General features: G+C 56.2%; 4 protein-coding genes across 6 annotated transcripts; 1 reads left to right on the forward strand and 3 right to left on the reverse strand.

Annotated features, from left to right (window-relative positions):
* Positions 1–746: 746 nt before the first annotated feature.
* Positions 747–7,803, forward strand: Kmt5c (lysine methyltransferase 5C). 3 transcript variants are annotated; one of them, XM_074058286.1, is made up of 9 exons: positions 747–812; positions 2,701–2,910; positions 3,034–3,199; positions 3,525–3,634; positions 3,881–4,044; positions 4,157–4,176; positions 6,024–6,217; positions 6,332–6,516; positions 6,664–7,803. In XM_074058286.1, exons 2-9 carry the CDS (start codon positions 2,801–2,803, stop codon positions 7,167–7,169), a joined length of 1,455 nt encoding a protein of 484 aa, XP_073914387.1. In that variant the 5' UTR covers positions 747–812; positions 2,701–2,800; the 3' UTR covers positions 7,170–7,803. The 3 variants fall into 3 exon arrangements, with proteins under 3 accessions (XP_073914387.1, XP_020034864.2, XP_073914388.1); XM_020179275.2 differs by having other exon boundaries at positions 6,081–6,217; XM_074058287.1 differs by lacking the exon at positions 747–812 and adding an exon at positions 876–1,048.
* Positions 7,804–11,300: 3,497 nt separating this feature from the next.
* On the reverse strand, positions 11,301–12,466 carry Cox6b2 (cytochrome c oxidase subunit 6B2). The gene is made up of 4 exons (XM_020179737.2): positions 12,401–12,466; positions 12,176–12,305; positions 11,568–11,668; positions 11,301–11,475 (listed from the first exon to the last, which is right to left on the reverse strand). Exons 2-4 carry the CDS (start codon positions 12,285–12,287, stop codon positions 11,422–11,424), a joined length of 267 nt encoding a protein of 88 aa, XP_020035326.1. The 5' UTR covers positions 12,288–12,305; positions 12,401–12,466; the 3' UTR covers positions 11,301–11,421.
* A 2,034-nt stretch (positions 12,467–14,500) lies between these two features.
* Garin5b (golgi associated RAB2 interactor family member 5B) lies at positions 14,501–18,289 on the reverse strand. The gene is made up of 9 exons (XM_020179729.2): positions 18,197–18,289; positions 17,856–18,010; positions 17,511–17,769; positions 17,252–17,276; positions 17,036–17,091; positions 16,850–16,953; positions 16,707–16,759; positions 16,427–16,611; positions 14,501–16,309 (listed from the first exon to the last, which is right to left on the reverse strand). The coding sequence occupies exons 1-9, from the start codon at positions 18,218–18,220 to the stop codon at positions 14,501–14,503; spliced, it is 2,670 nt and encodes an 889-aa protein (XP_020035318.2). The 5' UTR covers positions 18,221–18,289.
* Positions 18,290–19,440: 1,151 nt separating this feature from the next.
* On the reverse strand, positions 19,441–23,919 carry Il11 (interleukin 11). The gene is made up of 5 exons (XM_074057603.1): positions 23,836–23,919; positions 22,892–23,064; positions 22,656–22,742; positions 22,403–22,564; positions 19,441–20,867 (listed from the first exon to the last, which is right to left on the reverse strand). The coding sequence occupies exons 3-5, from the start codon at positions 22,683–22,685 to the stop codon at positions 20,697–20,699; spliced, it is 363 nt and encodes a 120-aa protein (XP_073913704.1). The 5' UTR covers positions 22,686–22,742; positions 22,892–23,064; positions 23,836–23,919; the 3' UTR covers positions 19,441–20,696.
* Positions 23,920–25,163: the final 1,244 nt, after the last annotated feature.

Consider the following 25,163-nt stretch of genomic DNA (forward strand, 5'->3'; position numbering starts at 1 on the left):
TAGATATTTCCAGAATGAAACCGGGGTAATTGGAAAAGGGAGGGAGAGTGACTTGGGGGAGAGGGAAAAGAGGAGCCCTTTGTAGCCAGCCGGGGCTGTCAATAAAGTTTTGTCGCCTTGGCAACCAAAGGTCTCCCGAGGCGGCAAGATGGAGGCGCACGCGGTGCATTCACCTCCTCGCACGGGCTGTCCCGGATTTCTCCCTCCGGCGGCTGAAAGAGAATAGGGAGGCGGAGACTCTGTGGTGACGGGCAGTGGCCTTAACCAATTGAAGGATAGGCTGTCCTAAATCTAGCTAGTCACGTACGAGTTTTGGAGCATGCAGAGCCCGCCCTCTTTCTACTTGGACCTAAATAACCCGACCCAGCCCGAGTTTAGTTCGGAACGACGGCGCTTTCGACCAATGAGAACTTTGGCTTCGAGCAGAGGCGAAGGAGGAGGCGGGATGGGTCTCCATGGCAGCGATTGAGTGACAGCGGTGTGAGCCATTAGCAGTAGTTCGTTGGGTTAATTGGCAGCGCGGGTTTGGCGGGGTTTCATCGGGCACTAAGGGGGGCTGGGAGGGGAGAGGCAGAGTAAGTCTTGGCCAATAGGAGAGCCGTGAGCTCCATAGTAACGGCAGAGTGGTGGTGGTTTTGACCAATAGAGTACTGTGACAGCCGTGATGGGGCGGGACCTCAGAGCCGAAGGGAGGCGCGCCGACAGCGTCTGACGAGAGCTGGAGGAGGCGGTGGGAGGTGGTGGTGGTGGTGGTGGTGGTGGTGGTGGTGGCGGCAGCGCGGGCGCCTGAGGAGGAGAAGGAGGAGAAGCGGGTGAGAGGCGGCGCGGGGCCCGACCTCTGAGCCCCCTTCTCAGCCCCCGCCCCGCGCCGCCTTGGCTCCCAGTCGGCCCCCGCCCTGGCTGTCCCTTGGCCCTTAACTCGCGCTCGGGCGCCCAAGTCTCTTGGTCTTTGGCGGGCCTCAGACTCCGCGCCGCGGCCCCTTCCCTGTGTTCCTCACTCAGGGCCTTTGCTGTACTCCTGGAGCCTTTCCCGACCTCTCTCAATCAGGTGTCTCCTTGTACCCCCCAACCTGCTCCAGAGCCCGCTCTGACCCTTCAGGCCTCTCCCTGAATCACCAGGGCCTTTTCTGACGCCTTTCCCTGCACCCCGCCCCCCAGGGCTCTTCCTGAACCCCCTCTTAGTCCCCAGGCCTCTTCCTGCACCCCAGGCCTTTCCTCGACCCCTCTGAGTCCCCAGGCCTCTTCCTGCACCCCCAGGGTACTCCCTGACCCCTACCCCCTTAGTCCCCAGGCCTTTCCTTGACCCCTGTCTTTAGTTTCCAGGCCTCTACCTGCACCCCAGGTCTTTCCCTGACCCCTCTCCCTACACCCCCAGGGACCTCCCAGAATTCTCTCTTACTCCCCAGGGCTCTCACTGCACTCCCAGTGCTCTCCCTGACTCCTCTCAGTCCTCAGGTCTTTGTCTGACCTCTCTCACCCTCCTGTCCCTTCCTGGATTCTCAGGTGTCCTGATCTTCCACTTCCCTTCTTGGACCCTCAGGCCCTTCCTCTTTACTGCTTATCTAGGCCCCTCCAGGACTTTCTGCAGGCTTCTTTCTGCTTCCCTCTTCCCTCCCTGCAGCCCAGGCCTCTCTCTGGATTCTCTCCTGCTGAAATTCCCCAGTACTTTTCCAAACCCTGTTCTGGATCCTCAGGTCCTCTGCTCTCCCTGCCTGTTCTGGGGGATCCCAAGCCTCCCCCCAGGCCTTCCTGAAATCCCTCCTTGCGCTCCAGGCCCTGTCCATAACCGGTTCCCTTCCACTGTGCCTTCTGTGCAAGGCTCTGTTTTCTGTCTTTTCCCACATGCTCCTCCCTAGCTTCCTGGTTTTCCCTAGTGCCCTCCTGCAGTGTCCCCTCTTCAATTACCCCCAGCTTTCCAGTCTTTTCCAGATCTCTCTTCCAGCTGCTGTAGCTTCTCCTCATGCCTCTGCTGCTCCCCCTTCCTTGCCATTCCCGTTTACCCCTCTCCCAGGGCACAGGTTAGGCCCTCCCTCTGTGTTAGGGTTTGTTTTCATGATTTTTTTTAGTCTCTTCCTTTTTCCTTGCCCCTCTTTCTTCTTTTGACCTGTTCTGTCTCTCCATACTGTCCTCCCCCCACCTCAGCTTTTGTCCTCTGAGGACCCCCATCCCCTCAACTGGAATCTTTGGAGAGGGAGCAGGTGCTGGGATCCCTCTTCCACTCTCCCTCCCTTCACTCCCCTTTAGGCTGCCTGGGGCTTTGCCCAGAGTCTCCATACCACTCCCTAGGGTGGCTGGGGAGAAGGGTGGGGACTGAGACCCAGGCTAAGTTTGGGGGCGGGGTGGGGTGTGTGTGTGGGGGGGGTGGGGCTGTGGGGCAGACAGGAAGTGCTGACATTTCCCAGTGAGGTTGAGCTCTGCTCTCTCTGACCCCCGCCTGCTGCAGTGCTAAGCCTTCAGGGTTATCCCCTACTGACAGTCAGCTTTCCCTGCTCACCTAGGGACTTGCCTCTGCCCATGGGTTCTGTTTTTACTGGCTCTGTGAAGGTGTGCATGTCCAGGGGAGGTTGTGTGTGTTTGGGGATTTGCATCTGCCTTACAGAGCAGGTTGCCTTTCTGGTGGGGTTTGCCCCCTATCAGAAGCACTTGTTGCATATTATCCTTGACAAAGTCAGTATTGCTTTTTTCCCTATTCTCCTGCAGATAAGCAAACTGCAGGGCCTGCCAGCATCCTACGCAGCTTCTGAGTGGCACAGGGCACGCCCTCGCTCTGTGCCAGAGGCAGCATGGTCTTCAGAGGACCATGGGGCCTGACAGAGTGACAGCCCGAGAACTGTGTGAGAACGATGACCTAGCCACCAGCCTTGTCCTCGACCCCTACCTCGGCTTCTGTACCCATAAGATGAACGTCAGGTGAGGTGGCCTGGGAGTGGGGGCAGGCCCCTTTGTACCCTTCAGCCCGTCTTCTGGCAGCTCTAGGTGGGGTTGGGACCAGGCGAAGAAGGCCCTGGGACCCAGGCATGCCCTTTCCCCCAGCCCTATGCCCCCCCTGCGGCGACAGCACCACCTTCGCTCAGCACTGGAAGCTTTCCTGAGGCAGAGGGACCTGGAGGCTGCTTACCGGGCCCTGACGCTGGGAGGCTGGATGGCCCACTACTTCCAGAGCCGGGGCCCTCGCCAGGAGGCTGCCCTCAAGACCCACGTGAGGGAGCCCTCTCCCATCCCACCCATTCCTTCCCCTCCCTGCCTACTCCTCCTGCCCTGCTAATGCTTTAGAACCTTCAGTAGATCAGCCCTCCACCCCGGCCCTTGACTGCCTAGCCCCTGGGATGCCTGAAGTGAGGCTTCTAGAATTGTAGGAGAGGTGAAATGGAGGAGCCCTCTGAGATGGAGTTCAGCTTCTTCCTCTGGCAGATGAGGATACAGTCCCTGAGAGGAGACATGAGGCCCCAGTCCACAGCCAGGCCTGTCCCCAGAGAGAGGGTCCCTCAAGGCCACCTCCTCACCCACCCCCACTCATCCCATAGGTGTTTCGCTACCTCCGCGCCTTCCTGCCTGAAAGTGGCTTCACCATCCTGCCGTGCACCCGCTACTCCATGGAGACCAACGGGGCCAAGATCGTGTCCACCCGTGCTTGGTAAGGGAGCTTTTGGGAGAGGAGATCTAGACCCTATGGAGGACGTGGACCCAGAGGGGACTGGGGGGCAGATGAGGAGGGAGGCACACCTAGAAGATTTGAGAGAGATGCAGTGGCTGGCAGGGCCCCTAGAGGAGTCTGCCTAGAGGAGGCCCTGCTCCCTGGGCACTTCTGGGAGAGAGGCCCATGTTTCTACCAAGGACCAGGAGGCAGTGCTCAGAGCCCCGTAGCCTGGCCTCTTGGCAGGAAAAAGAACGAGAAGCTGGAGCTGCTGGTGGGCTGCATCGCAGAGCTTCGGGAGGCAGATGAGGGGCTGCTGAGGGCCGGTGAGAACGACTTCAGCATCATGTACTCAACCCGCAAGCGGAGCGCCCAGCTGTGGCTTGGCCCAGCTGCCTTCATCAACCATGGTGAGGGCAGGGGTGGGAAAGGGATGCTGGTGGGAGGGATGAGGCAGGGTTGGGGGCTGCCTCCTCATTTGCTTACCAGTCTCTCTTCTCTTCTACACCTGACTGGCTCCAGACTGCAAACCCAACTGCAAGGTGAGACCTACAGATGCCTGAAAGAGTGGGCACATGGGAAGCAAGGGGTTCCAGGGCAGGGAGGGGTGGTTTTGGTTAGTAAAAGAATCACAGTGTGTCACCTGACAGCTGATTCCCATCCCTGGTAGCCCCTTGTGGCTGGCGGCAGCATCTGCAGTGGGTAGCACAGGAAAGAACATGTTCCTGAGGCTGTCAGAGGAGGAGGAGGAGGAGGAAGGGGAACTTTAGCTTGGCTGTTTGTGCAGTCCTGCTAGAACCCAGGTTGCCAGTTGAAATGGAGCTGGGAGTGTGATGGGGAGGTAGAATGGTAGCTGGGACTCCTTGCCTGAGCCTAGTATCACTTAGGCAGCTGTGAAGGCAGGAGCAGGGAAGAGACTTGAGTGAGGACCTAGGACTCTATCGTAAACTGTAGTTGGAGGGGTAATGGGTGGTGGAGGGTGAGCAGTTGGCATGAATATGTGGGTGAAGGAGTCAAGAAGGGAAGGCCCTGTGCAGGCCTTTAGGGAGAGCACACTATCCTGGGACAGACCTCATCGCTTGGAGCCCCTGAGGCATGAGGAGGGGCCAGCAGCCAGAGCTCAGGCTCCTGACTCAGAGCTGGGTTGAGTCCTGGCTACAGTGCCTGGCCTCAGGTTTCTCCTCTCAGATGCCTCTTGGACTGTTGTGGGAAACAAGCTGCTTCCATTTGTCAGAGGATCCCAGGATCAATGACACATGGCCCTTGCCTGGTCCTCTTGTGCTGTTCCCAGACACTGGGTGGGACAAAAAGCACATGGCAGCACGCAGACAGGCTCGGGAGACAGTAGCCAGCTTGCTTAGTGATTTGGAAATGGCAGACTTAACAGAAGCAATGCCGCACTGGATGTTGAAGGATGAGCAGAATTTTCAAGGTGTTGGAGGAAATTAGAGCCATGAGAGGGCAAGATGTGTCATGTCAGAGGGCCAGGCCAGCAGGCCTACCAGAGTGCATCATGGGAGGTTTGGTTTTTAGTTGGACATAGCTTGGTGGAAAGGAAGAGGCTAGTGTGTGACGGAGCTTGAGGTGATGGGCTGACTTCACATAGGGTTGAGAGATGAGAAGAGGAAGAGGATGCAGGAGGTGACACACTCAGGAGATACTGGCCAGTTGGCCTGGGGAGCCATCAGGCAGGGAGGCATTAAGGGTCCCTTGAGAGGAATGTCAAGCTTGAGTGGACAGAGGGTGGATGGACAGGTGGCCATACCACTCCCAGACAAGGAGTACATAGGTAGGCATAGGTATTGGGGGAAGGTGAGGAGTCTGTGAGGCAGCCTTCCGGTGAGTGGTCCCAAAGGCAGGGCTGATGGACATGTGGATTGGGCTGCAGAGTGACACAGACCTCAAGGAAGGGGAGGCATCCAGGGTCAACTGGCAAGGGAGTGAGTGGCCTGGCCCTGGAGGGGATGGGCCCTGCAAGTCACAGGTCAGAAAAGCCAAGGAAGAGTGCAGGAGGGAGTGGTCAACCACTGCTGGCTCTGCATACCGCTGGGAGGTCAGGTTAGCTCATGGTTCAGCAGGCGGATCATGTGAAAGACAGGCAGTAGGCAGGACAGCCGCCTCAAAATGGAGTTTGGCGGGCGGGGAGGGTGGGCAGCGCCTGGTGGCTTACACATGTAATCTTAGCTACTCAGGTGGGCAGTGGAGATCAGGAGGATTACGGTTTAAAGCCAGCCTGGGCAAATACTTTGTGAAACCCTATCTTGAAAAAACCCTTCACAAAAAAAGGACTGGTGGAGTGACAAGGTGTAGGTCCTGAGTTCAAATCCCAGTACGAAAAAAAAAAAAAAAAAGATGTTTCTGGGGGCTCATCTGTGCCTTAACCCATTAGAGAGCCCTTGGGCCAGGCTGCCTGTCCAGGCTGGGTGCTGAGTGGGCACGGTCCCAGTTTGTGCCTGCAGATGGGAATGCTGCCTGCGTAAAGGTGCTCCAGGACATCGAGCCAGGGGATGAGGTGACATGCTTCTACGGCGAGGGCTTCTTCGGTGAGAAGAACGAGCACTGTGAATGCTACACCTGCGAGAGGTGGGTTCAGGCTGAAGGCAGGCAGGGTGTGGACAGGCCAGCACACCCTCGTTCCTGAACACGTCCAACTCCAGCCTTTCCCTATCCTTGTCTCCACACTACCTGGTCCCCCAGGAAAGGCGAGGGAGCTTTCAGACTACAGCCCCGGGACCCCCAGCTGCCGCCACAGCCCCTGGACAAGTACCAGCTCCGCGAAACCAAGCGGCGACTGCAGCAAGGCCTAGACAGCAGCCAGCAGAGCCTCCTAAGCCCGCGGGCCTGCACCCATCTGTCCCTTCTGCGCCGGGATCCCTTCTGTGGTAAGCATTGGCCAGTGGGGATCCCTCCCTTTCCCTAGCCTTTGCACAGCTGCTTTTCTGAAGAGCATGGTGCAGAACTGTCCCTTCTTCCAGAGGAGGACCTGCTCCAACCCTGCTAACCCTCTCTTCTTTTCACTGCCCTCACAGCCGCCTGTCAGCCCCTGCACCTGCCACCTGGCAGTTCCCGCCTGGACAACTCACCTCTCTGGCTCCAGTGGCTGCCACAGCCACAGCTCCGAGCGCGCCCACGGAAGCGCCGGCGCCCCCGGCCCCAGCGGGCTCCAGTGCTCCCTGTCCTCCGTGCTGCCTGTGTCTCCCTGCACCGGTGGGGAGGCTGTGGCCCCAACTGTCGCTTGCAGGCTGAGGCTGTGGTAGCCCTAGGCCTTCCTCCTCATGCCCGCTGGGCTCCCCAGCAAGACTGGCACTGGGCTCGGCGCTATGGGCTGCCTTATGTGGTGCGTGTGGACCTTAATCGCCTGGCCCCAGCCCCACCAGCTGCCCCTACTTCTACTGGGACCCTCAGCCCTGTCTCCATCCCCATCCCCATCCCCAAACAGGCCCTGGCCTTTACCCCCTTCTCCACACCCAAGCGCCTGCGCCTAGTTGTCAGCCATGGATCCATTGATCTGGACATCAACAGTGATGAGCCTTGATAAGTCGGGCAGGGAATCCCAGGCTGGCAGGAGGGGTCTTTCTCATAGGCCCTCTCCAGAAGGAGCCCTCAGACCTCTGGGAGGGAGCTGACCCTTGACCCCAGCACAGCTCTGACTTTGGGAGTGGGTTGGTTAGGACATCCCAGGGATCTGATTCCTGACCCTCTGACTGCTGACTCCTGAGCCAACCCCACCCCAGCAGGGACCCCTGGCCATTTGTTGCCCCTATCCCCCTACCCCCACCTCAGGACTGGAGGATCCACTCCCTCCCCTCAGCTCCTTCCTTCCTAGGGAGCCAAGCCATAAAGGGGTGGGAGCCACCCCATGGCATCTCCCCGTAAGCCCAGGCCTCAGGAGGTGGAACTGCTTCAGTGATGGGGAGTGGATTTGCTCTCAGTTCTGCAGCTGTCTGAGGTGGGGGTAGGTTGGGTTGAGGGTATCTGGGGCACATCCTCATCCCCCGTAGGTCTCAGGGAGGCCGGGTGCAACCTCTTCTTTCATGGTGCTATCCCTGGTGCTATTGGGGTGTGGGAGGCTCCCTCCCCTCCCCACACCAGAATGGGGTATTTTGGGGCATTGGAAGCACTTGAACTTTTTATTTTATTAAAACCTTGTTATAAGCAGCACCCCTAAACGTTTTTGTTTGGGTTTCTGTTTTCAGGGGTGTCAGTTCAGGGTCAGACCTCAGCCTTGTTGGGCAGATAAGGAGTAGGAAGCAGTCTTGGGCCCTGATCGTTACCAGGAGGGTAAAAGGTAGTGGGTTCTGGGAACTGCCTGGTATGGAGGCAGAAGCACTGTCACCACTCACACTGCTAATAGAAGATGACTTCAGACTCCCTCTTGTGGGAAAGGGTTCTCCAGTTTTCCAGATGAGGTAACTTGAGGTCCAGCAAAACAGAGTGACTTGCTTGAGGTCATAAGGGCATTTGAAGGCCCTTCTCCCACACATCAATCAGATATGCCCCCTACATCTCCACCTAGGAAAGAGGAGAGGGAGCAGGCAACCTAGATGCACTGGAGCCAGCTCTGGGGAGGTGGTGTGGTGTGGGTGGGGCTTCTGTTTAATACCAGGACACTGAATTTCATTTCTTCAGGTCTGATCCAGTATTCCCCCCTCCTTTGGTAGTGGAGCTTGAACTCAAGGCCTTGTGCTTGCCAGACAAGTGTTTTACAACTGGTCTGTGTTGGGTATTTCAAGATAGCGTCTCACGAACTATTTAACTGAGCTGGCTTTGAACCATGAGCTTCCTGATCTCTGCCTCCTGAGTAGCTAGGATTACAGGTATGAGCCACAGGTGACCAGCCAGAGTTCTGTCTTACACTGAGAGGAATGGGACAGGGAGGACAGTGGCTCTGCCCAGCATCCATTATCTGTGCCTTGCAGAACCTGCTTGGCTGCCTGGGAGTCTACCTTGACCATCAGGTACACCAACCAGCCAGCAGGACCTGGAGAAAACCACCTGGGAGGAGGGGATTGAGGGTTGACAGGTAATACACACGGGGGCCAAGTGAGAAGGAGCAAGTAGAATGTGGCACAGGGGAAAGCAGAAGAGAGTGGAAAGACTCTGGAAATGACAGCCAGCATGGAAACTGGGTACTCACCATGTTACAGGCATCCACACTGCTCTCAGATTCCATCTGGCAGGCTGGGCCCCTCTCCTGAGGTCGCCCCATTCCAAACCATTTCCCCTCTTTTGGGCACTGACACTGTACTTAGTACAGGTCAGCCAGGTGCCTCCAGGATCAATAGGGCCATGGTTGGTGGGAACTGGGCAAAGCATGAAGGTCAGCTGGGAGGAAGGAGCAGGACGGACTGGATGGAGGAGGAAGAGGTCAGGAGAGCAAGGCTGCAGATGTTTGGGAATAGGAGTGGGAATAAGGTAACTGACCTTGGATGAATTCCTCTGACCCCATGAGACTGCTAAGAGACAAACTGGCACTGGGGGTCTCAGGAGGCAGGTGGGGAACACTAGCTGAGATGCTGGGGAAGAGGTGCTCAGTTTGTGTGTTTGAGGTATGGGCAGAGGAGACGAAGTCTCCAGGCCAGGAGTATAAGAATATGCTGGAATGAAACCAGGCATGGTGGTACACACCTATAATCCCAGCATTGGGGAAGCTGAGACAGGAGGATTAAGAGTTCCAGGCCAGATTGGGCTACAAAGCAAGATTCTGTCTCAAAAAAAAAAAAAAAAAAATGTGCAGGATCAACTGGTGATGGCAGGGAGGATTATGGTCCCAAAAAGGGAGAAAAGAGAAATACTGACTAGAGTGAAAACAAGCTCTAGGCAGGGTCAAAGGTGACCATATTGGTCCTGTGCTCTAGACAGTACCTGGATGACCTCACTAAGGTCACCTCAGGTCTTTGCCCCCCTTCCTTCGCTCATCAGCTACTTTTCTGGCAGTGGCAGCACCTCTGTGGCTCTGGAGATGTTCAGTAACCAGACGTGGCCCCTCCTGTAGCTGAGTCCACACCCTGCACCTCCACCCTTTCCCTGCCTCTCAGGTTGTGGTCAGAGACAGGGAGCTAGGAAGCCAAGGTCTCAGACATAGAGTCATCCCAGGGGACAGCCCATCTGGGGAGTGTCCTGGGTGGGGTAGTGGGTAACCCAGAAGGCAGGTGGTCATCATGAAGCAGGGGTGGGATAGAGCAAGTCCTCCTCTGAGCTCATCCACCCCTCCAACCCTGCTTCCTGATAATGGGACTCTAAGCCATCTCGGTTTACAATTAGGGCAATGGAAGTTTGTCCAGGGACACCTAGTAAGTTGTCATTATTAGTCATTGTCACCTTTGAACCCCCAAGGTTGAATGGGGCCTCATGACACCATTTAGGTCAGAGTCTGGGGACCCTGCCCTGAGAATCACCCTAGGTTCTACCAGAAGACTGACAGTATGGGGGTAGGAGGACCAGCCTCCCCAGGTTACAGGTTCCAGCCTGGGACCCCTGGGCTTTGTCAGAGGCCATTCCTGGGCCTGAGGAGAGGCACCAGCTCCAGGGGCATCTGGAACCAGCAGCAGCTCAGCATGGTGGTCTCTGGATGGGGAGGAGGGGGAAAGAGCAGAGAAAAATTCAGATGGGGCGCTGAGCAACCTGAAGAGGTCAGTGGGAGAAACTGAAGTGACATGTGCCAGAGAGGTACAGATGAGAGTGAGTGTGCAGGGGCAGACCCATGTTAGAGAACAGAGGAGGATATTCCTGGCCATGGGGATGCTGGGAGGATGCAGAGAGGACTCCCCAGAGGCCTGTCCAACAAGAGGACTCATATGATATTGACAATGTTCTGGGAGGAAAATGGGGCCAGTGAGAGCTGGATATGAACGGAGAGCTAAGAAAGTAACACAGCAGGATAGGCAGGGAGGGTAGAGTCAGCACTGGGTGGTAGGAAGACCCCTCAGGATCGGCGACTCCATGGATCAGGTGTGGGATAAGGGAGGAGGCCAGGGAGATTGCCAAAGCAGGGAGGCAGGAGGCTGAGACACTTGGATATAAAGACTTGGATGACAGGCACTTGTGCCTGGGGTGGGGGGAGTAATATTGGGATCCAGGAGTCCTGGGTGGTGAGTGCTGGATTGGTGGTGGGACATGGGAACCCCTCAGCTTATTCCTACCTTCTTGTCTTAAGACTGCTCTTCCTTGGGCTGGCAGAGTGACTCAAGTGGTAGAGTGCCTGCCTAGCAAGAGTGAGACCCTGAGTTCAAACACCAGTACTGCCAAAAAAAGATTGCCCTTCCTCATGAAGCAGTAATCCTCCCCCCGAATTGCCCCTCATTAGCAGAAGAAACAGTGTTAGGACACAGGAACAGGGAGGACCCCACTCACCCCCATGGACAACTGACCAAGCATTAAGAAACATTAGTAGCGAGCAGGATATGTATGGTGGTCACATCTGTAATCCCAGCTACTCCAGAGGCAGGAGGGCAGAAGTCAGCCAGGGCAAAAGGTATCCAGATATCCAGACCCTTCTCAAAAACTAAAATAAAAACAAAACGGCGGTTGAGGGCCATAGCTCAAGTGGTGGACAGCTTGCCTAGCAAGTGCAAGGCCCTCCGTTCGATACCCCATACCGCGGGGGTGGGGGGGGGGGAGCGAGGAGGGGAACGGATAAAAGACAAAACGAGGAAACATTAGCAGTGACATAACTTTATTTGTGGCTTAGAGACTTGGGAGGGGAGCAACCAAAGCCGGGACTCCGCGAGACAAGAAGATGGAGGATTACTGGGGCTGATGCCTCCAAAGAAGCCTCTCTCGCGCCATCATATCTTGCCCGCGAAAGTCCCATTCCTGATCTGCTCGTTCCAATGCTGCACCTGGAGAGGGAGGAAAGCCGGGCGACGGCTCAGCCTCGGCCAGAGCCCCCGCCCCCTGCTGTTCTCTGTCCCGCGCCCCTCTGCCAGCTCACCCAGCTGATGGGGCACAGCGAGTGGAACACGCGGAAATAATACTCGCAGGGTTGCGTGCTCTTCCCGCGGCGGTTCATGCTCTTCAAGCAGCGGTGATAGTCTGCAGAGAACCGCAGAGTGGGAAGGCGGGGTCACGGTAATAACCACGCCCACTCCGGACAGGTCACGCTCCTCCCTCCAGGATTCTGTCCCATCCCTTCCAACCATGCTCTCCCATTCCACCACCCTAGGCAGGTCCGGCTTCTGCCCCAAAGTCTCCAAACAAAGCCCCGCCCCCAGGTCAGGGCCCGCCCCTTCATTTAATTAACGAGGCCCCGCCCCTCCGGGTTTAGTCTACTTCGCCCCGCCCCTCCCTGAGTCTGTCCCACCCTTTCCAGACCAGGCCCCGCCAACATTCTAGGCCCTGCCTCCGCACCTTGCCCCTCCTAGGTTGGCCCCACCCATTCAGATAAGGCCCCGCCCCTCCTAACCAGGCCCCGCCCCCAGACCACAGACGGGTCAGCCTCCCCAACTCCAACGGTTTCCGGGAGCCTTCAGGTGGACTCCCTTTTCTGCCTCCTCTCCCCGCTCCCTCTGGCCCCCTCTAACCTGGCCTACTGGGTCTCACCCAGAAAGTTCTGGTAGCAGTTACGGGTCTGGTTCTGGTTGGGGAAGCGTGGGTCAAATGGTGGCGTTGCCCATTTCTCCCTGGGGGGTTTCTGGGCTTCGATGTCCAACATCCAGGAAGGAGGTAAATCCTGCGGGGCGGTAGGGGGGCTCTGTGGGACCTAAGGGCGCCCCTCGCTCCGATGGCTCCTAAGCCCACTCTAAACCCCACCCGCCTTCCCCTTACCAGACTGCTGTCAACCCGTCGCGGGATCAGCTGCGTTAGTGGTTCCTGCCAGGTGTGCACCTTGCTTCTGAGTCTTGGTGGGAGGGGGGTCCCACCCAGCTCAGAAAAAACACGACCCTCAGACCGGATTGGCTGGGAACTCGGGAGCCCCAGCCAATGGGAACTGCTGGGTGAACCAGTCTGGGCCTCGGAGCTGCATCAAAGGAGGCTTCCCTCCCAGCTCCCTTAGGATATCCTCTATGGGACCCGCGCGCCACACGCGCACACACCCACAGACACGGAGGCACGACTTTGACTGAGTCTCAGACTCAGACTTTTAATCTCTGCGAAACTGGGCTTCTCCCCGGGCTCTCCCTGACCCCGCCCCCCAATATATAAACGTATAGATAGCTCTGGTTTCTACCCGAGAGGAAAAATTCCCCTGCCCAGTCTTTTCAGCAACTCTGCTTTTTACGGTAGGGGTGCACAGCACCCTGGGGTTCTGTAGAGGAAGCGGGGTGGGGGGTGGCGAGGAAGGATGATATCTTGGCTCCTGAGATCCCTGGCAGGGCCAGGACCAAGTCTAAGATAGGTCTGTAGGGTTCGGAGGGTACCTGGCCCCGCTGGGCTCCTCTGGACAGTTTGCTGACTGAAGTCTACTGCAATCTGCTATTTAAAGTTCTGGGGAGGCTGCATGCTGCAGGGAGAGAAACCAAGAAGTCTTGGAACTCCAAGTAGACAGCAGTAAAATACACATCACCAAAATTTACCACTGCCTTTTAACATGTACCCCTTAAAAGTGGTATGACCACCTCTATCTAGTTCCAGAATGTTCTCATCACCCCAGGGGAAACTCCTAACCCATTATCTGTCTTTCCCTATCCTTCCATCCACTTCCAGCCCCTGAAAACCACCAATCCACTTTCTGTCTCGATGGATTTGCCTGTTCCTGACGTTTCATGGAAGTGGAGTCCTATGCAATGTAGCTATTGTGCCTGGCTGCTTTCACTTGACATGTTTAAAGGGTCACCTGCACTCCAGCCCATCAGTTCTCCTGTCTCTAAACACTTTGAAGTTGCTTCAGTCAGACTTTCATACCCAACATGTCCCCTCTCCACTGATAAACCCACAGGCCCTCTCCCAGTCCCGGCTTTCCTTCATGTAGCTGCGCCAGTGTTCCCTTTCCCTCTCACCACCATCATGTAGAGATTGTGATGTCCCCACCTCTTGCCATTCTGCTCTGTTTCCTTTTTTATCCCCCTAAACTTCTTGGGCTTTGTCTCTTCTTCATCTTCACTTACTGGTGACATCATTTAATCATATCTTGACCTAACCCTTCCACAGGTCAATGACTACCAAAATCAATTTCCCTGAACTCCAGACACACACCTAACTGCCTTCCCTAGCCATCTCTCGAACTGAGAATTCCCAGTCTTCTCCCTGAAACTGTCTTCACTTGCCACCTTCCCCCACTGCTGATGTGACCACTGCACCCTCCAAGTCTCTTGGACCCCAAACCTCCCAGCTATCCTCAACATTGTTCTCAAACACCATGTGCCCAATCCACAGGCAATATTAGCTTGTCCTTCAAAGTGTCTGCAGAATTCAGGGCTTATCAATACCTCATTATCTCCCCTCTTGTTCAATCCACCCATCCTCTCCTACCTGGGTTATTGCAACAGCTTCCTCCCTATTCTTCTGGCTTCCACCCTTGCCCCCTCTACATTTTCTACCCCAAGCTGGAGAAAACCCTTTCAACTTAAATCCATTCCTGTTACAGTGCCGCCCCAAACTCTCCAGCTTGCTCAGAGTCAAAGTCACAGTTCTTAAACTTGTCTACTTGTGATAGGTACCCCTGCTGCTCTTCTGACTTCATTCCCTGAACCAGGATCTCTTGTGGCTCACTCAACATCCAGCTATTCCTTCTATAGGATTCTTTCCCTGCAGCTAGATGTCCTGGTGGCTTCCTCCCTCCTCTCCTTTCACACAATCAACACTCAATGTGTTAGCCAGGTTACCTCAGTGTTAGAATGCGTGCTTGCCATGTGTGAGACACTGGGTTTAATTCCCAGCAAATCCCCAAAAAGGGAGAGAAAAAGAATATGAATAATGGAACTGACGTTAAATGTTATCTGCTAACCCTGTATACCTGGCTGAAGGAGGAAAGTTGCCCAATTCCTTGTTTTCCATCTCCGCCTTGGAGGCCATGTCCCTTATACTCTTAATTTCTAAGAGCATGGGTAGGAGAATGTTTGAGGATGACCCCGTTGTGGCCACAGGATGCTGCTTCAGGATCCTCATGGGTCCTTGAGGCTTCCTCAAAGGCTGCGGTGGCACTCTGGCTGTGGCCTCCCTTCTGGAGATGGGGGATGCTGGGAGAGGAGGTTGTGACAGGTTCTCCCATCCAGAGGCAGGCAGGGGGATGGGAACATGGGGTTTATTGGCATTTTCCCTGCTGCCAGAGGTAGGCACAGAGTAGAGAGGAACCTTAGAAGGCCCCTCTGGGTCCCAGGGTAGTTCCCTGTCTGTCCATTGCTGTGTGTTCTCCTTCACCGAGATCTGAGACTCTGGCTGCTCTCTTACTACCACTGGTGGCCTCTCCAGCAAGGACAGCTGGCTGGGGGTGAAGGCCATCATAGGAGACATAGCGGATTCATGAGAAGTCATTGAGAGCCAGGAGGGTAGTGAGACGTCAGCTGGCTCTTTCGAATTGGCCATGATCATCAACTTGGCCAGGGTGAGCCCTTCCACAGAAAAGGGTCTGCTGTACTCCTTGGAAGGGACCTCGATGGCCAGTTCCTGGGTCTTGACCCACCTTTTCTGCTGTTCCACCTTCTTGGATCTCATGTTGGGCGTGTCCAAGGATGTCTTCTCCTTCATCCTGTGGGTCCTGCCCTCTGACTTCCTCTTGCCCTTGAGGCCCTCCAGGTTCACCACCTGGGTTTTGCGAATCACAAACTCCTTAGACTCCTTCTTGGTTGTAGTGAAGGGTTGCTCCAGAGATTTCGTCTGGGTCCTTGTCTCTACTACTTTTGTCTCCTGGGTGCCCACAAACACCACAGGCTCGGGTTTCCGGTCAGGCTTGCTTTGCTCCAGAACCTCCCCTCCAGGAATTGTTGCTGCCAACACATGAAGACCGCTAGGGCCCTTCTGCTGTGAGGTGGGTGAGCCTAACACCTTCTTGTGTTGGGAAGGTGAGGATGGAGTCTTCCAGGATGGGGTGGGAAGGACCAGAGGTAGCTTCTTTAGGACAGGGCGGGACGTGGCTTTCTGGGGAATAGCAGGTGCACGTGTGACCTTCTGTGTTAAGGACAGAGTCTTCTGCAGTGGGGCAGGTATAGCTGTAGCTTTCCAGGAGGAGTTAGGTACAGCTGGGGTCTTCTGAGGAACAACCAATCCAGGTGGGGCCTTCCGGGAAAGGCCAGGTATGGCTGAAGCCCTCTGGGAAATAGCGAGTATGGCAGAGGCCTTTGGGGATGACCGAGGTACAACTGTGATCTTCCGGGATGGAGAGCAAAGAGGTGGGGCCTTCCGTGATAGAGCAGGTACAGCCAACACCTTATGGGACTGGTCCATGATGACTGGTGCTTTCCATGAGGCCACTGGGGCAGTTGGGGCCTTCCAGGAGGGTGGTGGTCTCTGGCAGTGCCGAAAGCTCATAGACCTGGCCTTGTGACCAGACCTTAGGTGGGAGATGGGTGAAGAGAGGTAGAAGGCAGGAGGATAGGGAGTTAGGCTCAAGGAGGATGAGGACAAAGTGCTGGATTCAGGGTCCATGAGGTCTTGAAGATCTTGTTGCCAGAGGACCATGTCTAGCTGACCACAGGGGCCCAGAAAGGTGAGATCAGGTCTGCAGGCCGAGATACAGCGTAAAGGGGTCTCGATCAAACCTCCCCGGCCGGTGTCTTCCTCAGAATCTGCTGAGTAGACCTGTATGACAAAGGAAAGGTACATTTAGGGCCTGGGAGCTCCCAGGTTCCAGTGTCTAGTCCCCAGCCCTTCTCCCTCAAATCCAGGAGTCCAGACCCCAGCCCTCTTCCCTCAGACCCAAGAGTCCAGACCCCAGGCCTCCTCCCTCAGATCCAGGAACCCAGGCCCCAACCCTCCTCCCTCAGACCCAGGGGTCCAAGCCCTGGTCCCTGACACATGGCTGGCCTTTGAAGAGGACTGTCCCTGGTTGATAGTTCTGGAAATTATGCTGAAGATGGTGCGGATAGTGATGCTGGCTTTGTCTGTGTGAGGAGAAGACAGTTTGAGCCCTTTGGGGAGGGATCAGAACCACGGGCAGGTCCATACGTAGTGGGGGTAGGGAGGGGGTTGCTCCTACCAGAAACGTGTATCTCAGCGTTAGACCTATCATACCCGGCATCTGGGTGAGACCTGTGTGAGTGATACCATGGGACTTTGATGGCATCAGGCAGGGTGCCCATCCATCCTCCAGCTCCTATGGCAGTGAACCCCCTTGCTCACTTTTTTCCTGTGCCTCTTTTCCTAACGTCAGATTGTTCCATCTGGGACCAAACAAGAGGCATGGAGTCACCCACAGCCTGAGACTTGAAATTGCAGTTGGGGACCTGGTAGTGGATGGGGAGGGAACAGTGAGAGGAGGGACAGTCCTGGACCCTTTGCCCCTCAGGCTGGAGCAGGCTGGCTTACCTTGGCCTTCCTTTGCATCAGTATTTTATAAGAAAAGGTGGATTCAGAAACCTCGGCTAAGAAAAGAGGTGGAGAGAGGAGGGTCAGGGGCCCCGAGGGGTGAACATGGAGCAGGCACTAAGGAGGACATGGAATGCTCAGGAGGGGGTTGGAGCTCTGTCCACGCCCTGGGGGAGTAAAGGAAGGACAGCCTGGCAGGAGGCAGAGCCTGCTCACCTGTAAGTCCTCTGTGGCTCTGGTCCTGCGGACAGGGAGGGGGCAGTCAGGAGGGGCTGCCCTTGCTGGTTTCTATGTTTCCATTACCTACCCAGCCTCCCCTCACACCCATGAGGTCAAAACTCCCTGGTGGTCCAGGACCCCAGCTCCTTTTCTGGGGCCCCTGGACTTTTGGCTGTGGGTCCCAGTTCCCTGTGGAATCTGGAAAGTGGCTTGCTAGACCCAGTTGTCCCTGAGGTCTGTGGGGTTAGGGCCCTACCTGGAGGTGCCAGGTGGAGGCAGGTGCTGTGGCCAGGGACACATCCAGGGGGGGTGTGTGCAGGGTCCTGGGGGCCCAGTTGCTGGTAGGCTCCCGAAGCAGGTTGATAAGACAGATCCAGCGGTCAAACAGGAAGCCCACCTCATTGTCAGGGGCGTCTAGCTCCAGGTAGTAATAGCGGCCAGTGACCAGGCACAGCTTCAGGCGCCAGGCATATAGGTCGTGGACGTAGAGGTGGACAAGGTCTAGTGGGATCATCCTGGGGGAGGTGGGAGATGGGCTGGCTAGAGCTGGAAGTGGAGTGGAGGAGAGGTGGCCTGGTATGGGAGGGGGATGGGGAGGCACCTGGTCAGCATGAGGCCGGAGCAGTCCCTGTCCTCAGGGGGCTGAGCAATCAGCAAGATGTCTGGCAGCACCAGGCCAGGCAGAGAGGCTGCCACGCCCATGGTCAGCCTGTTGGTTCTATGATGCACAAACACAGGGCTCCCACAATTTGTCACCTGGTGTGGTCAGGGAGCAGGGCTGGGACCAATCCTTTCTCCAACATGCCTCCAGCACCCCCAGACTAAGCCCCCCTTCCAAGCCCACCTCCCAGCTGCAGAGGCCCACCTCAGTCCCTCCTACCCCCACAGGTAGACCCTCTCCCTTCCTGTCCCTCAGCCCCCGGGGTACAAGGAGCCGGGAACCTGAACAAAGTTACTCTCGAACATGGGCAGCGGGCGGAGGGGCAGGTACTCGCCCGTCTGGAGGGTCTTCTGCAGCTCCCCCAGAATGGGGACCCACTTCCGGGGGGCCCGGGCAGGCTGAGTACGCCGGATATTCCAAAGGCGGTACATGATGGCTGCAGGAGCAGTTGGTGGGGTATGGATTCAGGGACCCAGGACCCAGGTGTGCCCCCGTCCCCTTCCCCCAGCCCACCTGCCTTGGCCCTTTGGGCTTCACAGGTGCTGGGAGCTCAGAGATCATAGAGTGGAGCTCCCCTGGGGCTGGGAGACTGGGCCGGCCATTGCCGTGGCCCTACAGGGGTAGGCAGCACTGGGCTGTGGGAGGAGCCTTTGGTGGGGGCTTTGTGACCTCACCGGACACACAGGGGACTCTTCCTGGGAACTCTCCAGGGGCCCCATCATCTGGGGATATAGCATGGAGTCTTGAGGACTGGGATGGATGAATTAGAACTTCATACCCTGGGGCGGCATCCTGCTCCCCCAACAACACGGGCAGGGAGTTTGTGTGGGTTACTGTAAATGGACCATTAGCCAAAGGGTTTGAATCACAGTCCCAGCTCTGTTGCTGATTTTTTTTTTCTATTTTTTAGTTTTGCAGTAGTGGGGCTTGAACTCAGGGCCTCACGCTTGCTAGGCAGGCACTCTACCACTTGAGCCACTCCACCAGCTCTGTTGCTGATTCTTTTTTTTTTTTTTTTTTTTTGATGGTTGTTGTCTTTCCAGGCAAAGAAAACTTGTGCACAACAGCTCTCTGGGTACCCGGAACCTCATCTGATTCTGTTGCTGATTCTTAAGACTGAAACCCATGCCCAGCCTCAGTTTCCCCATGGCTAACGTGTGGGTCCAGGAATGGTCTCTGAACACTGAGCTGTAAATAAAGGGATGCTTCCCATACTTGAGCATGGTGACACACACCTGTATTCCCAGCACTTGGGAGGCAGAGGTAGAAGGATTGTGAGTTCAAGGCCAGTCTGGGTATGTAGGGCGATTTTGTCTCAAAAAGCCAGTGTCTAGGGATGTAGCTCAGTGGTAGAGCACTTGCTTAGCATGTGTAAGGCCCTGGGTTCCATCCCCAGCACCACAAAAAAAAAAAAAAAAAAAAAAAAAAAGACAGGGACATCATCTTCTGAATGAATCTGACTCAGAACAGAATCACAATTCCATCTCTCCCTGTGTGACCACGAGCAACAGAAATGCCCCTCCTGTCTGAGCCTCAGTTTCCCCTACCTATAAATCAAAATACAGGGGAACCACATCAGTAAAAAGTCCACACTTAGCAGGGTCCAGAGCAGGGGCTCAAATAATGGTCTTTCTGTTCCATTCTAAGGGTTTGTTTTTTTTTTCCCTTGGTGGTGGTGGGGAGACTGGTGTCATTCTAAAAATAGAGTTTATTATTATTTTTAAATGTGTCATGTAAAATACAGTCATGGTAGAAATTCTGAAAAATACAGACAAGCACAAACAATAAAGGTCTACCATAATCCCACCTCTTTTCCTTTCAACCCTGAGACAGTCATTGTCAACATTTTGGTATATGTCCCTCTAGGATTTAAAAACAAAATTCCACATACATAGAAACACAAAATTGGGATCACACAGTGGCTCTGTTGTCTGCTGTTCTGTGCCACAAGACATCTTTCCATGTCAAAAGCAGTCTCTTTCCTGGAGCTTCCCTTTTCATGAATGGCTGGTATTCTGATGTTTTGTTTATCGATCCCCCACGGTTGGACATCCAGGTTGTTTCCAATTTGCCACTGTGAACACTGTCAAAATGAATAACCTTGAGCTTTTATCCTGTGTAAGTGCTGTCAGTCACAAGGTGACCTTCCATTAAATATGAAGTGCTGGGCACTGGGTGAGGCTCAGATCTTGCTTCCACGAAGTTGTTGGAGCCACCAACCATGCTCCCTTGCTCTGCTCTGCCCACTCAGGACTTTCTGCCTCCTCCCCTACACCAGGGACCCCTGGCATCCAGGCACCAGCTCTCAGAGAAATCACCCTTAAGTGGGCATGTATGACAAATTGAATCCCCCTTTCTCTCTGTCTCATAAAGGTTTCTCACATTTTTTGTACAAAATCCCAGGCTTTCTTTTCCCCTCCCTCCCCATCTTAAAATAAAAAGTAATTGTTTAATAAATAATAAATGCTCCCGCCCAGGCCCAGAGAAGAAGGAGCCAAGATGATGGAAAGAAAGTCTTCTCAAAGATCCAACAACCCAGGATCCCAGTTCTCTCCTCCTCGGGGACCCAGGAGTCCACCTGCCTCCCACCTCCCTTAAATAAATAAGTATAAATAAGGCACAGGTGCCTCCCCCACTGCACCCCGGTCTCCTGAAGGGAATGTAACTAGTGGGGGGGTGGAGATGAGGGGTGATATCCCCTGACCACCATGCCCCCAGTACTGAAATAAATAAATAAATAAGATCTGGCTTTGAAGGACAACGGTGGCTTTGGGTCCAAGATCACAGCCGAGTCTTCAGCAGCAGCAAGCCTCGCACGGCCCAGTCCAGGGTTAGGTGCAGCCCTCCTAGGATGGCATGAGCTGCCCTGATGCTTCCCCAGGCTGAGGCAGGGGGCACCAGGGGGGCAGATGGCTGGTCTAGGGGTGCCTGGGGCAGGGATAGGCGAGACATCTGTCAGGAGAGAGCAGAGGTTAGCAAAAGCCAGGGGTAGGGTGGAGGTCAGGGGAAGGGGGTATTGGGAACAGTTCAGCCTGCATATCTACAGTCTCTGGTGTGGGGAATGAGGTGTTCAGGAAGGGAGCTCTTCAGGGTGCTGAGTTCAAAAAGTTGAGGCTGGGGTCAGAAAGTTGCTGGTTTTTTTTTTTGTTGTTGTTGTTAGTACTGGATTTGAACTCAAGTCTTCCTGCTTGCGAGGCAGGCTTTCTACCACTTGAGCTACACCACCAACCCTCTATTTTTGTGTTGGGTATTTTCAAGACAGAGTCTCTCGAACTGTTTGCCCAGGCTGGCTTCAAACCTTGATCCTCCTGATCTTTACCTCTTAAAGTAGCTAAGATCATAGGTGTGAGCCACCAGCGCTGGACTAGAAGGTTGCTGTCTTATGGCTGGGCCTTCAGGCAAAGTTTGGGAGCTTGGGTGAGCTCTATAGAGTTGGAGCACCCTTGGTGAGGCTGAGGCCTCTGAGAGCAGTCAGTGCTGGAATCTTGGAGCTTGGATGTCTAGGAACAGTGTGTAAAAGCTGTGGTCTCAAGTCTGGGGATGAGGCCCAGGATTTTGGGGCTGGAATCTTAGATATGGCTGACATCTCTAGGAGTAAACTAGGAGCTGGAATTTGAGGTCTGGAGTTTTTGGAGTCAGGTCCAGAAACCAAAGTCTAAATTTGCATCTTCGGGTCTTAGGTCTGGGGTTTTAGAGTCTGCTGGGCTCACAATCAAAACTTCACGTTTGTCAGGCGCTGGTGGCTCACACATGTAATCCTAGACTCAGGAAGCAGAGATCAGGAGGATCACAGTTTGAAGCCAGCCCAGACAAATAGTTCACCAGACCCTATCTCGAAAAATCCTTCACAAAAATAGGGCTGGTGAAGTGGCTCAAGGTGTAGGCCCTGAGTTCAAACCCCCATACCACAAAAAAACAAAAACAAAAACAAAAAACACATTTCGGGGTTTCCATGTTGGAAGTGAGACTTGGGGACTAAGGGCTGTGGATCTGAGACTTTAGCATCTAGATTCTTGACATGTGGCCAGGCCAGAGTTTTGAATCTTAAGGGCTGGGTCCTTGAAGTGTCAGGATCTTGGGGCTGGGATCCAGGGCTCTGGTTCTGGAGGTTGTTGGGTTTTGCTGTTTGGGCCTGGGTCTCCAAGTCTCAGGGTGAGGATTTGGATTCCTGAGTCTCAGGGCCTAAGAATGGACTCTCAGGAATCAAGGTTTGTAGTTTCAGGGCAGGGACTCAGGGCCTGAGGTCCTGGAGACAAGACCACCAATAACTGATAAGGGGTCTCAGGGTCTTGGGGTAAGAGTTTGGATTTTCTGGGCAGGATTCTGGGGTCTTGGGGCCTTGGTGTCTTGGGGGTGTCAGGGTCAGGCTCAGATCTGGGATCAAATTTGGGGTCTGGTTTCCAGAGTCAGTCAGGGACCCTCAGGTGTCAAGATTCAAGGTCTCAGGCCATGGGTTCTTGGGTCTCAGGGTTGGAGCCCAAGCATACCAGGAGCTGCAGCCGACGCAGTAGCCGGTCTAGCCGGGCCTGGAGAGCACCCAGCTCGGGCTCCAGGGTCTTCAGGGAAGGGCCACCAGCCCGGCGCAACCACTGTACATGTCGAAGGTAAGAGAGCAGGTCCACTCGAAGCCTCATCAGCACACCTGGCAACTGGGGACCGGAAGAGGGTGTCATGCCCCAACCCATGGACCCCTTCACTGCCCACCTTCCACCTGGGCCCAACCCATTCCACAGCCCCTACCTGCAAAGATCCCAGTGCCCCTGCACTCATGGCCAAGGTGGGTAGGGAATCCAGGTTGTGGTCCCCGTCAGCTGGGAATTTCTCTCTCTGGTGGGAAAGAAGCTGTGAGTGGGGGAAGTAGGGGTGGGGGTGAGGGGCATCAACTCCCACATCCCCTGGTTCTGCCACCCTGGGTGCCCCAAGACCCCTGAGAGACTCTGTCATTCTTTCTGACCCCATCCCCTCCAGTCTCCTACCAGCTGTGCAGCCAGCTGCCGAGTGTCTGCCAGTAGGGAGCGGGTCAGGAGGACTGCACTGTCCAGCTCTGCCCGAGGGTCTGAGGGAACTCGAGGGGAGCCCGAAGGTGGTCCAGGGGCAACGGCTCTATCTGGCCAAAGGCTCAGCACCACCAGGACCAGGCGGCAAACACCTGGGGGCAGGAGGACAGAGAGCTCATGATGGACCCTGGGTCTGAGGGAGGAGAATCAGAGCCTGGACCCCTGGATTTGAGGGAGGAGAGCTGGGGCCTGGTCTCCTGGGTCTGAGGGAGGAGAGCTGGCAACCTGAACTCCTGGGTCTGAGGGAGGAGGGCTGGGGTCTGGACCCCTGAGTTTGAGGGAGTGGGGTTTGGGTCTGGACTCCTGGGTCTGAGGGAGGAGGCTTGGGCCTGGACTCCTGGGTCTGAGGGAGGAGAGCTTGGGTCTGGGCTCCTGGGTGTGAGGGAGGAAGGCTGGGGTCTGGATTCCTGCGTCTGAGGGAGGAGGGCTGGGAGCCTGAACTACTGGGTTTGAGGGAGGAGGGCCAGTAGGTCTTGAGTTTAGGGTGGGGCGCCCTGGGGCAGGTCGCAAAGCCCGGGCGGGCTTCAGTCTCCCTCCCTGCCTCTGGCTGCCCCGCCCGTCGGAGCAGACGCGGCCCGGGGCGGGTAGACGGGCCGGGCGTCTCCCGTCCGCCCCCGGACGCCGGAATCTGGGCCCCGGGGCGGGGCATGAGGGGGGAGGCACAGGCCAGAACCTGCCCCCTCCCCGGCCCCGGGAGCCCAAGCCGGCCTGGGAGCAAGGGAAGGAGCCACAGGCCGGGACTGAGACCCGGACACACCGACTCCTCCCCAGGGAGGCCCCCTCGGCCCCCTCGGCCCCCTCCCATAGCTCGCCAAGGTGGAAGCGGAAGGCCAGGCCGCTGGGCCGGAGATAACCCCGCACACCTGGGCGGAGAGCCGCCGCGGGACGCGCTCAACAGGAGACCTGGCGGGGCCGCGCTCCGGACGCGGGGGCTCCGGACTCTGCCCATCCCCCAGGTGCCCCGCCCACCCCGAGACAGCCAGCCAATCAGCGCCCCCCGGGCGGCCCAGCTCCCGTATCACACCCCCAGCCCGCCCCCTAGTCCCCTCTGGCCGAGGCCAGTCCTCCTGCCCCTCCCCGGTCAGCCGTCTGTCCGTGCGTCTGTCCTACTGCCCGCGCTCATCTGTCTGGCTCTCCGAGCTCTCTGTGCGCACCCCTGTCCCTCTCTGCTACTCCTGACTAAGATCGGTGCTCCGGGGCTTGCTCTCATCTCGGACTCTGCCTCAGTTTCCCTCCCTGAGCCTCTGTGTCAGGGTCGTTGGGAAATTGTGTCTCTTGGTTCCCGCTGACTCCCGAGGGGTCCTGGGCTCTTTAGGATCATCTGTCTCTCTGCCCCCACCTGGCCTGTCCCTCTCTGCATCTCTGATTTGCCTTTCCACATGTTTCTCCCTGTGTCTCTCTGCCCTTCTCTCCTCTCCACTCTCCTACTTTCTCTGAATATCCTTCTTCTCTCCGTTTGACTCCCTGTGTCTCCCTCTCTCCTCTATCCCTTTCTGTTCCCACTCAGTGTCGGCTCCACACCCTCCCCCTTCTTCAGTCCTTCCCTCCCTCCCTGTCCCCCAACCCCATGAACTGGAACCAACTTACAGTTCATGTCCCCACAGGCCAGGGGATCCCCAGGGCAAGGGGCAGGGAGCCCGGGGGGCCTTTAACCCTTCCCTGTCCGCTGCCGGGGGAGCCCCCGGGGGTCAGCTGGGCCTCGGCCTGGGGAGGGTAGGCATGTGCTTGTGAGCAGCAAGGGCCCAGCAGTGAGGGAGTGTGGACGCCTGGGGGGTTATATAGGGGGCCGGGGCGGGCGGGCGGGGGGCAGGCGGCAGGGGAGGGCGGCCTGACACATCCTGACTCACCCTCCCTCCTGCCTTTTCCATTCAGACAAGCCGACTGCCTAGCAGGGCTCACGCCGCCTTGCTCGGAGGAGGGCACGGAAGGAAAAGTTGGAAAAGTTGAAAAATGAAGGGGGGGGTGGTCGGAGAGGGGCTGGTGAGGTCATTGGCGTCCCCTCCCTCCACCTCCTCGGGCTGGGGCAGACACACGAGGCTGTAGAGCTGGGGCCCAGCTGTGGGTGGGGGTCTGGCTGGACCAGGACAGGCAGAGAGAGATGAGGAGGCAGGAGAGAGAGGCAAACCTTGAGCTTGGAGAGATGGAAACAAGAGGAAAAGTTCAAGGGACAGAGCTTGCAAGAGAGGTGTGG

The sequence above is a fragment of the Castor canadensis genome, chromosome 16 (assembly GCF_047511655.1).
Source record: "Castor canadensis chromosome 16, mCasCan1.hap1v2, whole genome shotgun sequence".
Classification (NCBI taxonomy): domain Eukaryota; kingdom Metazoa; phylum Chordata; class Mammalia; order Rodentia; family Castoridae; genus Castor; species Castor canadensis.

Coding starts and splice junctions, on each gene's coding strand:
- Il11 (XM_074057603.1), bottom strand. CDS start 22,685: ATGAGTGCAGGGGCACTGGGATCTTTGCAG. Junction 22,565..22,655: donor GGGCACTGGGATCTTTGCAG/GTAGGGGCTGTG, acceptor TCCGGTCCCCAG/TTGCCAGGTGTGCTGATGAG. Junction 20,868..22,402: donor TGCGTCGGCTGCAGCTCCTG/GTATGCTTGGGC, acceptor CTCTCCTGACAG/ATGTCTCGCCTATCCCTGCC.
- Kmt5c (XM_074058286.1), top strand. CDS start 2,801: ATGGGGCCTGACAGAGTGACAGCCCGAGAACTGTGTGAGAACGATGAC. Junction 3,635..3,880: donor ATCGTGTCCACCCGTGCTTG/GTAAGGGAGCTT, acceptor GCCTCTTGGCAG/GAAAAAGAACGAGAAGCTGG. Junction 6,517..6,663: donor GCGCCGGGATCCCTTCTGTG/GTAAGCATTGGC, acceptor CTGCCCTCACAG/CCGCCTGTCAGCCCCTGCAC.
- Cox6b2 (XM_020179737.2), bottom strand. CDS start 12,287: ATGTTGGACATCGAAGCCCAGAAACCCCCCAGGGAGAAATGGGCAACG. Junction 11,669..12,175: donor CTGCTACCAGAACTTTCTGG/GTGAGACCCAGT, acceptor GGTTCTCTGCAG/ACTATCACCGCTGCTTGAAG. Junction 11,476..11,567: donor CGCTGTGCCCCATCAGCTGG/GTGAGCTGGCAG, acceptor CTCCCTCTCCAG/GTGCAGCATTGGAACGAGCA.
- Garin5b (XM_020179729.2), bottom strand. CDS start 18,220: ATGTTCGAGAGTAACTTTGTTCAG. Junction 17,092..17,251: donor GAGCCACAGAGGACTTACAG/GTGAGCAGGCTC, acceptor CTCTTTTCTTAG/CCGAGGTTTCTGAATCCACC. Junction 16,760..16,849: donor AAAAGAGGCACAGGAAAAAA/GTGAGCAAGGGG, acceptor TCACTCACACAG/GTCTCACCCAGATGCCGGGT.